Genomic DNA, 14,299 nt, shown 5'->3' with positions numbered 1-14,299 from the left:
GAATAAACCAAAACTCATGTTAGAATTAATACAGTCTATAAAACAAACCTTTGAGCCTATTTCGCAAACATCAATAGGATCATTATCTCCAAAGCAGTTCGTGCTCTTATCTTTTTCATGGGGATCTTCCCAAGTCTAAAATTTTTTTTTAAAAAAAAAAGCAGAAATGTAAGTTAATACTATAATGTACTTTAATCTTTCCACATAATCACAAAGGTTTATAGATAACAATAATCCAAAGAAAACATTATCAGAAATTACATAGGCCCAAGGCCAACAGGCCAGTATGTCCCTAAGGATCATAATATTTAAAACAGATTTATAGTATTTCCTCCCTCTGTCTCTCAATTGTTGGTAAAATTGCATCTGCAAGTGGATGGTATATCCAGACATACTCATCTTCCAAGTTCAGTCAGGGAATAAATTCACATTCACTTTTAGAGTTTCAGTGGATGTTCCCACTGTCTGTGCCCTTGTTTCTGTGTTTCCGCTGACTGCCTCAACTGTGGCTTCCGTCATTCACTGCTTCCTTTGACATGGTAACAGCACACGGATCTAAATTACTAAAAGGAACCCAGTTTTCCCTTTAGAAATGAAAGGACACAACACCACTAAAGAAAATAAAAACCTATTTTGTCTTATTCATTCCATTAAAAAATCCTCTACCTGTCAAAACTCAAGGACCTTGATAAAAACATGAAAAGACATCAATTCTTTAGTTTACTGGCAAGATTATACCCTGTTGGTTACAAAATATACACATAGGAATTTTTATAAATGAAGACCGTAAAAGAAATTTGCTAGTAAGATTCAAGATCTCTTAGGCACTACCTCTCCCAAAAAGCCTCAGAATTGCCTGATTCTAAATGGAACTGTAGAAGTTCCCTAAAATTATTTGCTTTGAATTCAAACTAAGAGGGATATAGAGACTGTCATCCCAAGAATCAGATTGTCATTATTATCTAAGATTTCAGGTTATCTAAGCTTATTTCCTTTAATTTTATCTAGATAATCACAAATAAACTTATTTACAGCTAAGCATTAGAGAAATTCCAATATTTTCTTTCTATCTAGCACTAATTAGTTTATTCAGAAATAACCTGGCCTAACTTTATCTTAAAAAAAAAAATCAATAAATGAAGTCCAACATTTCACTGCCCCAAATACTAATACTACTAAGAAAATGTAAGAATAACCACAATTGTTAATCTTACATACTGGTCATAGGTGACAAACACTTTCTAGCCAATACATACACACACAACATATACATATATACATACATACCGCATGAATAATGTACCATAACGAATTCCATTTTATAGATAAGTAAATTGAAACAGAGTTTAAACTTGCACAAACTCATGGTTTCTATATGGTAAAGATTGTATTAGAACTCATGCTACTAATCATTATTTTTTATGTGCAAATTATGATAACAATTGAATGGCATTTATTTTCAAATATAACTCCATCTACTTCACGGTTTTCTTCTTTCAAATACCTTCTCTTACTCTGAGACCTAAGTAACTTTCCTATAGAGGTTCTGTTCTTTCCCAGTCTTCCCGTTACTGCTTCTTTTTTTCTATTAACAGGCATTCATTCATATAGTAAAATATTTATTGAGTACCTACTTTGGGCCAGTAACAGAGATGTATAGGAAACAGTCAATACCGTGGAGAGTGTCATGTTAATAAATGGTATGGCATTTGTGACAAATGCAATAAAGGTAATCTTTTTTTTTTTTTTTTTTTTTTTTTTTTTTTTTTTTTTTTTGCGACGGAGTCTTGCTCTGTCACCCGGGCTGGAGTGCAGTGGCGCAATCTCGGCTCACTGCTAGCTCCGCCTCCCGGGTTCACGCCATTCTCCTGCCTCAGCCTCTCCGAGTAGCTGGGACTACAGGCGCCCGCCACCACGCCCGGCTAATTTTTTTGTGTGTTTTTTAGTAGAGACGGGGTTTCACCGTGGTCTCGATCTCCTGACCTCGTGATCCGCCCGCCTCGGCCTCCCAAAGTGCTGGGATTACAAGCGTGAGCCACCGCGCCCGGCCAATAAAGGTAATCTTAACGTGCTGGGGAAACCAGGATGGGACACCCAGGTATAATCAGAATCAAACAACCTACTGCAGAATCAGAAAATATCTGAGAGGTTCCTCCTTGCTAATGTAGAAATCCCACCTCATAATTTTGCTTACCCCTACTCCCACTCCCAAGAGAACAAATGTGACAAGCTAGAAGTCCCACTGGCCTAAAGGAAAACATCTAGATTCTACCACAAACTATCTGACTAAACCATCCAGATCTGTTTCTTAAGCTATTAAGAAAGGCTTAAAAAGAGGATCTATTTTTTTTTTTTTTTTTCAGACAGAGTCTCCCTCTGTCTCCCAGGCTGGAGTGCAGTGGCATGATCTCGGCTCACTGCAAGCTCCGCCTCCTAGGTTCAAGCGATTCTCCTGCCTCAGCCTCCCAAGTGGCTGGAACTACAGGCGCCTGGCTAATGTTTTTGTATTTTTAGTATAGACGGGGTTTCACTGTGTCAGCCAGGATGGTCTCGGTTTCCTGACCTCGTGATCCACCTGCCTCGGCCTCCCACAGTGCTGGGATTACAGGCGTGAGCCACTGCACCGGCCAATAAGAGGATCTTTAGACACATCCTAGCCCTAAAATGCTGGGGATTGTTAGTGCTCATTTACAATCTGCATGAATGCTACCAGTGAACAGGAAGCCCACATACTTATGACCTACTTATGACAATTTTGATGAGCATTAATTTTTTTTAAGTCCTTCCTCACACAGAGACAAAGACTGTCTTGACATTAACTTGGTTGTGGTGAATATTTCTGTTGGTTGGTTGGTCCTCAGAACTCCGATTTCAACATTACCTAGCAATATGGTTCCATATGTTGAGAAATTAAGTACCCAAGTGGAAAATTCTTAAACTCTACAATCTTGTTATGTTTAGGGCCAATTCTTCATGATTTTCCTTACCAGCAAAAATACCAGACTGGTTCTCTTTATTTCCAACCTTTAATACTCTGCATCCACAGGCCTTAGTTTTTACTACAAAAAGAGATACACACTAAATCACCTCTAATTTAACTTGAAAATACAGTATAACTTCAACAGGAAAGGAAATCTTGACAAATTTAAGCTTTGGGTATGCCCTCTTATGGAGTCTTATGTGTGTAACTATTAACAGACAAATAACGAGAAAAGAACAAACATTGGAGAAGAAATATCAAGAAGCAGAAGTTCAAAATCTTAATACTGGTTTCACAAAAATGACAAAAGATTAGCTTCCAGACTTTAGAAATAGTTTTGGCAACTAAATAAGAAAAAGGGCAACCCAACTAAAATGGGCTGAAGATATGAACAGGTAATTAAAAGAAGGGGAAACATGAATGACTTATAAATTAAGAAAAATTACCTAGTCTGATCAGAGAAATACTAGTAAAAATCACAATAAGATACTATTTCAAAAACCTAAAAATCTTATAATCTAAAATATTAGGATGTAGGGTACTGGAGCCCTATATACTGCTGGCAGGAGTACAAATTGTCACAACTTCTTTTATAAACAATCTGGAAATACTTAGTAAATAGTTATACAACTCATAATTTGACTAACAGGTATATAAGTATATATACTATCTATAAAATAGTTATACAACTCAAAATTTGACTAACAGGTATGTAAGTATATATACTATCTATACAGGAAAACTTTAGCATGGACCCAAGAAAGCTACAAACAACCTATCAACAGGAAAACAGTATTATAGAAAAAATGATTATAAAGCTATAAAAATGAATAAATCAAAATACACATATTATTGTTATACCCTAAAACAAATCCTTCTCATTTCCATGCACGTGTTTGTGATTATTACCTTACATTCTATAAGTACTGGCCAATACATTTCTAATCACCACACTCTGGTCCTTAGGTCTCTTAAAAAATCCCTGAATCATACAAAGCCATATATATATACAGGTGGTTCTTAAGAATATCTTCTGGATTAACCAGCATTCCTATCACAAGTCGAAGGAAGACCTTTGACTTTCCCACTACCTTCGCCTTTTTTTTTTTTTTTAAGAGAGGGTTTCACTCTGCCATCCAGGCTGAAGAACAGTGCTGTGACCATAGCTCACTGCAACCTTAAACTCCTGGCCTCAACTGATCCTCTTGTCTTGGCCTCCCAAAGAACTGGAATTATAGGGATGAGCCATTACCTATGCTTTCCCAGCTTCAATTTGGAGCAAAAGCCTCTACCAGTGTTTTTACTACTAGTAGCTAACATCAGTAGCAATCATCATCATTGAGTTAATATTATTAAGAACTCACTATGGGGCTAAACACCTCTGATCAACTCATTCAATACTCACAATAACCTTGTGGGGTAGGTAGTATGTTCATCCAGATAAACAAACAGGCCTAGAGAGATTTAGTCACTTGTCTCAGGTTATAAAGCTAGTAAGTAGTACTATATATTTGATTGGGGAGGTCAATGAACCAAATTTATAATTAAGCACAAAATAAACATATCAATACTACATTAAGACTGAAGAAATTTTGAATTTAAACTGAATCTAGTCTTTTAATATTTTCCAGACAGGTATTCTAAATATTCACTCAATGAGATGTAACACTGAAATAACCCATTATATGTGGGCAATATGAATAAACTGGTGGGAAGATAAAGATGAATTTTTGCCCAGGGAAGCTCAAACTTTGAGGAAGGCATTATTAGGAGTGTGGGAGATGCTATTCAGGCTAACGGTCTAGATAGCTGAAGGTGTGAATAATGATGGCATACTGATGAATCACAAGCTAAGTGGATAGACTACTACTTAAACAGTATTCTGCTGCTTAAATGTTCTTCTAAACACACAGTTGGCTCGGTAACTGCTCTGAACAAGTTTCTTGCTGTTACAAGACGAATCATAGAACAGCAAAAGTAGCCACACACGCCTATGAAACAAATGTGACACACATACACAATGCATTAATTTATTCATTTCACAGTTATTGATCACCTACTCCATGGCAGGCACTAAGCTGGGTAGTCAGAATGTATCAGTGAACAAAAGAGACAGAATTCCTGCCCTCATGAAGTCTGCATTCTAGCTGGGAGAAATTAACAATAAACATAATAAGTAAATTATACAGCAGGTTACAATTTGGTAGGTGTTATAGAAAAGGGAAATAAAGTATGAGAGGGGGAATGGGAGTAGGGTTAAAAGTTTTAAAGGACATGGATGAAACTGGAAAACATTATTCTCAGTAAACTATCGCAAGGACAAAAAACCAAACACCGCATGTTCTCACTCATAGGTGGGAATTGAACAATGAGAACTCATGGACACAGGAAGGGGAACATCACACTCTGGGGACTGTTGTGGGGTTGGGGGAGGGGGGAGGGACAGCATTAGGAGATATACCTAATGCTAAATGACGAGTTAATGGGTGCAGGAAATCAACGTGGCACATGTATACATATGTAACAAACCTGCACATTGTGCACATGTACCCTAAAACCTAAAGTATAATAATAAAAAAAAAAAGTTTTAAAGGATGGTTGGCAGACACTATGAAGAAGATGACTTAAGGGCAATTTAAGGAAGCCATGTGCATACCTGGAAAGGAGTGTTCCAGGGATAGGACACAGTGAAGGTGAGGGCTTGAGACATGAGTGTGCTTTGAGCACCACAGTGCCAGTGTGGAAGCGAAGAAGCAGAAGGCAGAAGGGGAGTTGGACATGAGATTAAAAAGGTAAACGGGACCGGGGCTGGCTTTCATTTTAACAGGGTCATGTCTGAACATCAACAATCAAGCAGAAAAAAAAAAAAAAATGAAGTATAGCTATCCCATAAGCTATCCCATAAGCAACTGGCATGATTTCACCATTCTTAAAAACATCATTCGATTTAGTTATTTTCTTTGATAAATAACTTATATGCAATTTATGATGTATTCATACACACACACACACACACACACACACACACACACACTCTCTCTCTCTCTTTCTCTCTCTCTCTCTCTCTCCAAGATCAGTCAGGTTTAAAAAAGTAGTACAGATCTCTAGTTGAAAATGGCAGAGAGAATGCAGGTCTATTTCCTCTTTCACTTCCATTCTAGCCACACTGGCTTCCTTTTTGATACTCACACATGCTAGGCCTATTTCCACCTCAGGACCTTTATACTTGCTGTTTCTTGTTGGACTGTTCTTCTTCTAGATGTCCACACTACCTGTTCCCTCACTTCCTTTAGCTCTTTACTCAAATAACACCTTCTCACTGAGATTGTCTCCCTGTCTAAATTGTAACAATCCTAACATCCCCTAGCCCCATTCCCTGCTTAACTTTTCTTTGACATACTTTTCTTTGACATACATACTTCGACATACTTTTCTTTGACGTACTTTTCTTTGACATACCACCACCTGACATTTTACTTGGGGTTTATTTTGTTTACTGTCTGTTTATCTGACTAAAATAAAAGCTCCAGAGAAATATTTGTCACTTTTTATCACTGCTTTACCTGCAGTACTTACAAGAACACCTTGCAAATATATAGGCCTTTAATAAATATGTATTGAATGAATAAACAGTTTGGTGAAGGCCTGGTGAGGACACAATGAGGTAAGTTAGAAACACTGAAGAAGACTTGGTGGTGGATAGACGTGAGAAAGGAGGAATGCTGCAAAATGAAGATAGAGAAGCGGAGGCTAGATCATGCAGGGTTGAGTAGCAATGTTAAGAATTTTGTATTTTATCTTTTAAGCAACAGGAGACCATTAAAGCGTTCTTGTACAAGAAAAGCCTCTGCAAATTTGTGTTTTAAAAATATCAATTTGGATGTTGGATGAAGTATGAAACTTAGGTAGGCAATGGTGAATGCAGGGTGAATAATGAATTAAGGGACTACCACAGTCTAATTCTGTTTTATTAGTAGAAGAACTACCGTACCTGCCAGGTTAATACCACTGCAGAACATCTTGAAATCCAAACACATCCAGAGGAGCACAGAAATTTGGCAGGACTTTAAATAGAAAACTACAGAAGCTTCTTTTGTTTTTACCTCCATTCCTCCCCTTCTCTCCTTCCTGTCAATAGGTTTGCTTTTTTATTTTTTTCATAATTTTAAATTAGTAGATGAATTAGTAGTGCCTGTTATACCACATCATAACCAGCAGTTTAGTTGTTGATTGCCCAATCAGACTATAAATAACTTTAGGGAAAGAACCATATGATAATAAAAGTACCAGTCTTAATTATAACAATAATTGATTACTACATGTTACACACTATTCAAATGCAGTAACTCATTTAATCTCAACACAAAGATCAGTAGATATTTTATGTTCTCCATTTTACAGATGAAGAAAATGAGGAAAAGTATCTTTCCCAAGGTCACATTACTAGAAAGTGACAATCTCACTCCCAAACCCACATTTTCCAGTCACTTATTATGAGGCCTTGATATTACATCTGTATCTCATCTGTCTTTATATACCCAACACCTAATATCCTGCCTAGCACATAAATCCTTAATAAATGTTTAAAGAAATAAATACATGCACTTTAGTTTATTCTCTAGCTCCTCTACTTACTTCTCTGTTTTTGTCTGTCTCTAATTCATTGGCTTCTTCAGCATTACCCTCATCCACACATTTCCTACAGGCTGCACCCCCTAAGCTTTATAGAACTTTTTCAGCCTTTTGCTGTTGGGTCAAACAGCGTATCTATTTAGGTACCTGGAGAGTTAGAAAACCTGCTTTCATGGTTTCCACAGGCATTCTCATTCTTAGCACATCACTTTAGAAGTGCCCATTTTAACCAAGAATGTATCCATTTGGGTGGTCTAACTGAATCAGAGACAGCCTGACTCTTTAGAAAACAATTTTTTTAAAATTTTCCTGTGAATGTTTATTCTACACAGGCAGTTGCTTTTTCATGTTGGATAAAACAAGACCTCTCTTCTCAGATATTTCCCCAATACCATCTTGAAATTTCATGCAAAATATTAAAATAAATAAAAATATAAAAATTAAATTTCCAGACAGATGGTCTATGGTTTTTATAAACATAAAGGCAGATGGTTCTCTGTGTCCCCAAAACCTAGAATTTTGATTCAGCATATTCTGAGTTTTACTCACTAAATAATCTGGAAGAGTTACCTCTTCCTGGGAATGAGGAAACATGGGAGAAAACCAAAAGAGGTGGAGAAAACCAAAAGAGGTAAAGAAAGGAAGAAAAGCAAATAGTTGTTATTCTCCAACAGGAATGCTACCTTATCATTATTTAGCTCTTGTTTTCTCTGCTTTCTACTTAAAAATTATTAACTCATAACAGCAAATAATATAAGTTGTGCAATTCAATTTACAATGAGTTCCAGGAAAAAAGTTAATAATTCAACACATTCATCTGTTAAAGTTTAAAATGTAAAATTCATGCTATCATATATGAATGTGTATAAAAGCATAACTTGTCATGTTCAAAGGAATGACTGTAGATAAAGCCTCGCTTAAAAGTTTTTCACTGACACTTAATAGCCAAGACCAGAAAAAAAAATGTATTCAAAATGTCAAATGTGAACATTCCATATGCCTGACTCCAAGAACTTGCGTACAGACATATATATGGTTTAAAACAAAAATTTATTGATATACTAAAACTCCATCCACATTAATAAATTCCAAATTTACAAACCTCTCCAAATGACATGTCCTCAGAACCAATTTAAATTCAAGTAGTTCACAGGATTTATAAGGCAATTTTTTCAGAAGACAGGAACGTTTTACCATTGTAACAAAAATGTTACCTGAGGGAGGGTACCGTAATTCCATATATAACCCTTGTAAGGGAAGATATTCGCCACAAAGCGTAGCCTTCCATCCTTTACATATTGCTTAATGGGATTCATTGGCTCCTTGGTGGCAATCTAAACAAATCACAGAAGGAAAAAAAGGGACAGGATAAGAAATAATTAATTCTATGTCCAAATAGTACTTTTAAAACTCTGCTATTTTCAGACTAAACATTCATATTCCAACTTAATGATCAAAGGTGCTTTAAAAGAAATTAAGCCAGCTCTTATTACTAATTTATAGCACTATATGAGAAAAACTGTTTGGAAAGGAAACACCAGATTATATATTTAGTCACTCTATTATTTATGTACTCCATTATTTCTAATACAAATAATAAAATGATTGAGATGGCAAGAGGATAAAGTTTAATCAACTTGCCTTTTGTTACTAATCTCAGGCTTTATTACCATCAATATTATGATAATAAAGCTAACTCAAAGATTCCTACCATATATTCAATAGTGAAATGCTGAAAGCCTTTCCTCTAAGATTTGGAAAAAGAAAACGATGCCCACTTTTGCCACTTTTATTCAACATAGTATTGGACGTCCTAGCCAGAGCAGTTAGGCAAGAGAAAACAATAAAAGGCATCCAAAGTAGGAAAGAAAGAAGTGAAACTGTCATGTTTGCTGATGATATGATCTTATATATAGACAACTCTAGAGACTCCATCAAAAAACATTGGAAATAATATATAATCAACCTGAGCGTCCATCAACACATGAATGGATAAAGAAAATGTGGTATATATACATAACAAAATAGCACTTGGCCTTAAAAAAAGTAGAATATTCTGTCATTTGTGGCAAAATGGATGAAACTGGAGAACATTATGGCAAGTGAAATAAGCCAGGCCCAGAAAGACAAATATCTCAGGTTCTCACCTATATGTGGAATCTAAAAAATTGAACTCATAAAAGCAGAGAGTAGAATTATGGTTACAGAGGGTAAGGGTAGGGGGAATAGGGAAATGATAGTCAAAGGATACAAAATCTCAGACAGGAAGAATAAGATTTTTTGTTGTTGAGACAACAACACAACTTGATGAATATAGTTAATGTACATTTCAAAATTGCTGAGTAAATTTCAGGATGTTCTCACCACAAAAAATGATAAGTATTTTATGTGACAGATATATTATTTAGCTTGATTTAGTTATCCCATACTGTATTCATGTCATAATGTCTTTTGTACCCTATAAATATATACGATTAAAAATTGTCAATATACAATAAAGTCAAAAAATCACCAAAAAAGAGATTCTCACCAACTGATTTTATTTCAAAGTTAGTTTTCTTTTTTTTTTTGAAACAGAGTTTCATTCTGTCACCCAGGCTGTAGTGCAGTGGTGCGATCTCAGCTCACTGCAACCTCTGCCACCTGGGTTCAAGCAAATCTCATGCCTCAGTCTCCTGAGGAGCTGGGATTACAGACATGCACCACCATGCAAAAATTTGTGCCCAGCTAATTTTTGTATGTTTAGTAGAGATGGGGTTTTGCCATGTTGGCCAGGCTGGTCTCAAACTCCCGGCCTCAAGTGATCTGCCCGCCTCAGCTTCCCAAAGGGCTGGGATTACAGGTGTGAGCCACTGCACTCGGCCTCAAAGTTAGTTTTCTATCAAGTATATTCACATTGCTATCTTTAAAACCTATGTATATAGGAAACAAAAAAATAAGCCATGTTGAATGAAGAAACACTGCTAAAGTTAGGTAGATTCTCACAGACCCTTGGATCCTACACCTAACTGAGGTAGAGTAACAAGAATGATGAAACATTATACATGAAACAACACCAAAAGAATAATCTAATATCTTTACCTTTTCCTAGTAAAGTGTTAACAAAAAATACGCCAGGACCTGGTGATAGTACTGACAATTCTCTTCCAAATATAAATTCTGAAAAATATACACCTACATAATAATGCCTAATTTAAATACTTAAAATAATATTTGCTATCACACCCAAAGTTATAGAAGGTTTATATAACTAAACAAAGTTACATAAATTAAATTTCACTTAGAACTATAAGGAAGCTTACATATAAGCTTCTATAGCTAACTGAAGAAAGAAGAAAATTCTGAAAAGCAAAAGGGAAGTTCTTACAGGTTCATTTCCCAGAAAAAATTTAAAAAAAAAAAACTAACCAGAAAAATAGCAGATGCTCTGTGATAGTCATAAATTGAGTTAACCAGGAAATGATTTATTTTCTGGTAGAATAAAATCTAAAGGAGAATTGAGTCCTAAGAAATTAAAATTGCCATCAGCCCCAAATAAAAGTTTCAGTGCCATCTATGAACAAAATATATCTCAGAATCTACTTGAATAACCTTTAAAAGCATTTGCCATTTTCAAAGGAGAAAAAAAGAAAACCAATATGTATATAACAAACTGAGAGGCAAAATTGAAAAAAAAATTCTCTATAAAACCACAAAGTATATACTTAGCTTTGAGTATTTTTCTCAACTATCCCAAATTCAAAATATTATGCCAAACAACTTGCAACAAAGTTTTATATCATTATAATCATTTCGGTTTTATATTAATAAAGTATATCAGTACCTCCATTTTAGCATTTGTCCACCGAGGTATTTCTACAATCATATTAAACAGATTCTGCAGTTAAAAACAAAACAGAGAGAACATTAACAATTTTACCTTTTATTTTTTCTGTTACCTCCCTTATAAGAATGCTTTAGATGTTTTTCCCCCACAAAAAAAAATGTTTAGAGTCTCCATCATACATCTACCTATGCCTTAAATTTTTTCTAGAAATTAGAGTTGTCTAAAACATAGCCGAATTTAGGCCACCATGTCACTTGAGCACTTATACACAGTGTCAGAGGTTACAAGTCTGAGAATATCTTTGATGTGTAGTGACAAACTAGAATGGAGTCAAGAAATGTGTTTCAATTTTTATTTTCCAACTAAAATAGAAGTGAGAGAAGCAGTCCCTCATGTAAGAATTCAGTCTCACTTTTCCAATCTGTAAAGTAAGTGTGATAATCTCTGTCCCACTCACCACACAAGATTGTTACGAAGATCAATGACAATATACGGAAAATTATGCAGTAAAATATATTTTAAAATGATAAAACAATAATTAAATCCAAGTTATAATCACAGTATAAAATTAAGGACATAAGTACAGCTATTAAACAGAGTTCACAAAGAGCTACACTAAATATTCTAGACTTAGCTTGCATATCTAGTGAGTTCAGACTCCCTAAAGTTACACACTGACTATGGCTTCACTTTTTTTTTTTAATTTCTGAACTTTGTAGAGTGCATAAACCAAAGGAGACCCTAGGTCAATGATGAGTAAAAATAATTCCCTACAGTTTGCCTTACAAAGAGAAAGTCTTAAGGTTAAAGTTGATTTGCATACATTTTGACATCAGTAACTAACAATTTATCAGGGAAACAACGATGGTTTAAAACACTGTACTCCAAGCGTAGCCAAGGACCAGGGCCAGTCTGCAAACTGATTGTTACTGGCTCATTTACAAACATTTGTAGCAATTTAAAAGAGAAATTTCTCTATCTGTTGAATCTAATAATAAAAAATTGGAACCTGAATTACACTTTCCTTTTTTTTCTCCCAAGATGACGTGTTCCTCTGTCACCCAGGCTGGAGTGCAGCAGCACGATCTCGGCTCACTGCAACCTCCACCTCCCGGGTTCAAGCAATTCTCCTGCCTCAGCCTCCCGAGTAGCTGGGATTACAGGTGCCCGCCAGCACGCCCGCTAATTTTTGTATTCTTAGTAGAGACAGGGTTTCACTATGCTGGCCAGGCTGGTCTGGAACTCTTTTTTTTTTTTTTTTTCTTTTTGAGACAGAGTCTCACTTTGTTGCCCAGGCTGGAGAGCAGTAGCGCGATCTCGGCTCGCTGCAAGCTCCGCCTCCCGGGTTCACGCCATTCTCCTGCCTCAGCCTCCGGAGTAGCCGGGACTACAGGCACCCGCTACCACGCCCGGCTAATTTTTTGTATTTTTAGTAGAGACGGGGTTTCACTGTGTTAGCCAGGATGGTCTCGATCTCCTGACCTCGTGATCCGCCTGCCTTGGCCTCCCAAAGTGCTGGGATTACAGGCGTGAGCCACCGCACCCTGCCAACACTTTTCTAACGATTCATGTTGATTGCATTTTTTTAAAGTATCCGTTTACAACCAATTAGAAATAAACCAGCCAAAAAACTAGTTCTTCATCCCAAATCATTTGAGAAGTGATTTAACATACTTATTTTCGATCATGCCACACATCAATACCACCTCACCAGCTTCAACCAATTAAAAAAAAAAAAAAAAAAGTTTCCCAGAGCCCCGTCTCTCATCTATCTGAATTAAATTGCTCTGGGTGGAGCCAGGGCACTGCTTATTTCTATAGGCTCTCCAAGCAATTTTAACATGCAGCCAAAGCTGGACTAAAGCATTGCTGAACAGTATCATGGAGGTTTTCTAGTGTAATGTGGAATGCTGTTATTTCAAAGAATGCTATTTACACAATTAAATGTAGATATATATTGAGCCATAAAAGTAATGATGATTTATATTAAGTTTTTCTCTATAAGACTAAAGGTTACAAATGGCAAAGCTGCAAGCCCATAATGAGATAAACAACAAAGCTGAGAATAAATTCTCAATAACTGCTCCTTAGAAGTATGTCTCATACCTATCTTAGCGACCTTACATACAGTCCTGCTGTTATGTTTCATTTTCTATGCTCTTTCATGAGGTACCCCTGCACCTGTTTAAATATGTCTGAAGTAGCTGTTAAAAAGAAAAACCAAAGTAAATGGCAGATGTTCACATAATTTATTCATCCATGAAAGCTTGGCTATAGGAGAACAAATGCTTGCAGATGAATACTCAGAGGTGACCAAGAAGACCAAGCTGGTGACAATCATCTTACACAATGACACCTACCAAAACCACTCACAGATACTTGAATTAGGCCAAATGAACAATAAATGAGGTTTGAATTTTAAGCCTGCAAACCACATTCTCCCTCTTCATTTGCTCCTAATCACTAAGAGCTTATTTCCAACCTGCCTTTCTTCTCTCCAGCTAAAATGCATTTATCCTGTAATTAATTTTTTAAAGCCAATGCTAGCCTGATTTTCCTAAGATTCATGTTAATTATAAACCAACAATGGTCTGCCAAATTTTATTTGAAAATAAAAAAGATAAAAGGAGCATAAGTCAAATCAGAAAGCTGTGTTTGTGGCAAGGACTGTGAACTACTCCTTCAGTCCTTTTCTTTCTCTCTACTTTTTTCCTTGTATTTTTGTTGCAGAAGTCAAAATAGAAAAACTAGTAAGATGTATGAAAAAGCAGTCAGTACATTTTATATACATGGGGAAAAGACAGGAATAAATCACTCTTCTTTCCTCTCTAATCTTGAAAATTTCAAATAAACCCAAATCA

The 14,299-nt window shown here is 36.0% G+C and overlaps 1 protein-coding gene across 5 annotated transcripts in view; it reads right to left on the bottom strand.

Annotated features, from left to right (window-relative positions):
* PPA2 (inorganic pyrophosphatase 2) overlaps nucleotides 1-14,299 on the bottom strand; it is a 105,916-nt gene that overhangs the window by 69,536 nt on the left and 22,081 nt on the right. For 2 of the 5 annotated variants that reach the window (XM_055296849.2, XM_063611131.1), the window contains exons 4-6: nucleotides 11,436-11,489; nucleotides 8,827-8,946; nucleotides 49-135 (exon numbers count right to left, since the gene is read on the bottom strand). The exons of 2 other annotated variants lie outside the window; for them this stretch is intronic. In XM_055296849.2, the coding sequence (XP_055152824.1) occupies nucleotides 49-135; nucleotides 8,827-8,946; nucleotides 11,436-11,489 (261 nt within the window). The remainder of the gene's footprint in view (nucleotides 1-48; nucleotides 136-8,826; nucleotides 8,947-11,435; nucleotides 11,490-14,299) is intronic. One more of the 5 variants, XM_055296850.2, reaches the window with a different exon arrangement.

This window comes from Symphalangus syndactylus, chromosome 10, assembly GCF_028878055.3.
Source record: "Symphalangus syndactylus isolate Jambi chromosome 10, NHGRI_mSymSyn1-v2.1_pri, whole genome shotgun sequence".
In the NCBI taxonomy this organism is placed as follows: Eukaryota; Metazoa; Chordata; class Mammalia; order Primates; family Hylobatidae; genus Symphalangus; species Symphalangus syndactylus.
This window is presented reverse-complemented; position numbering and strand designations above follow the sequence as displayed.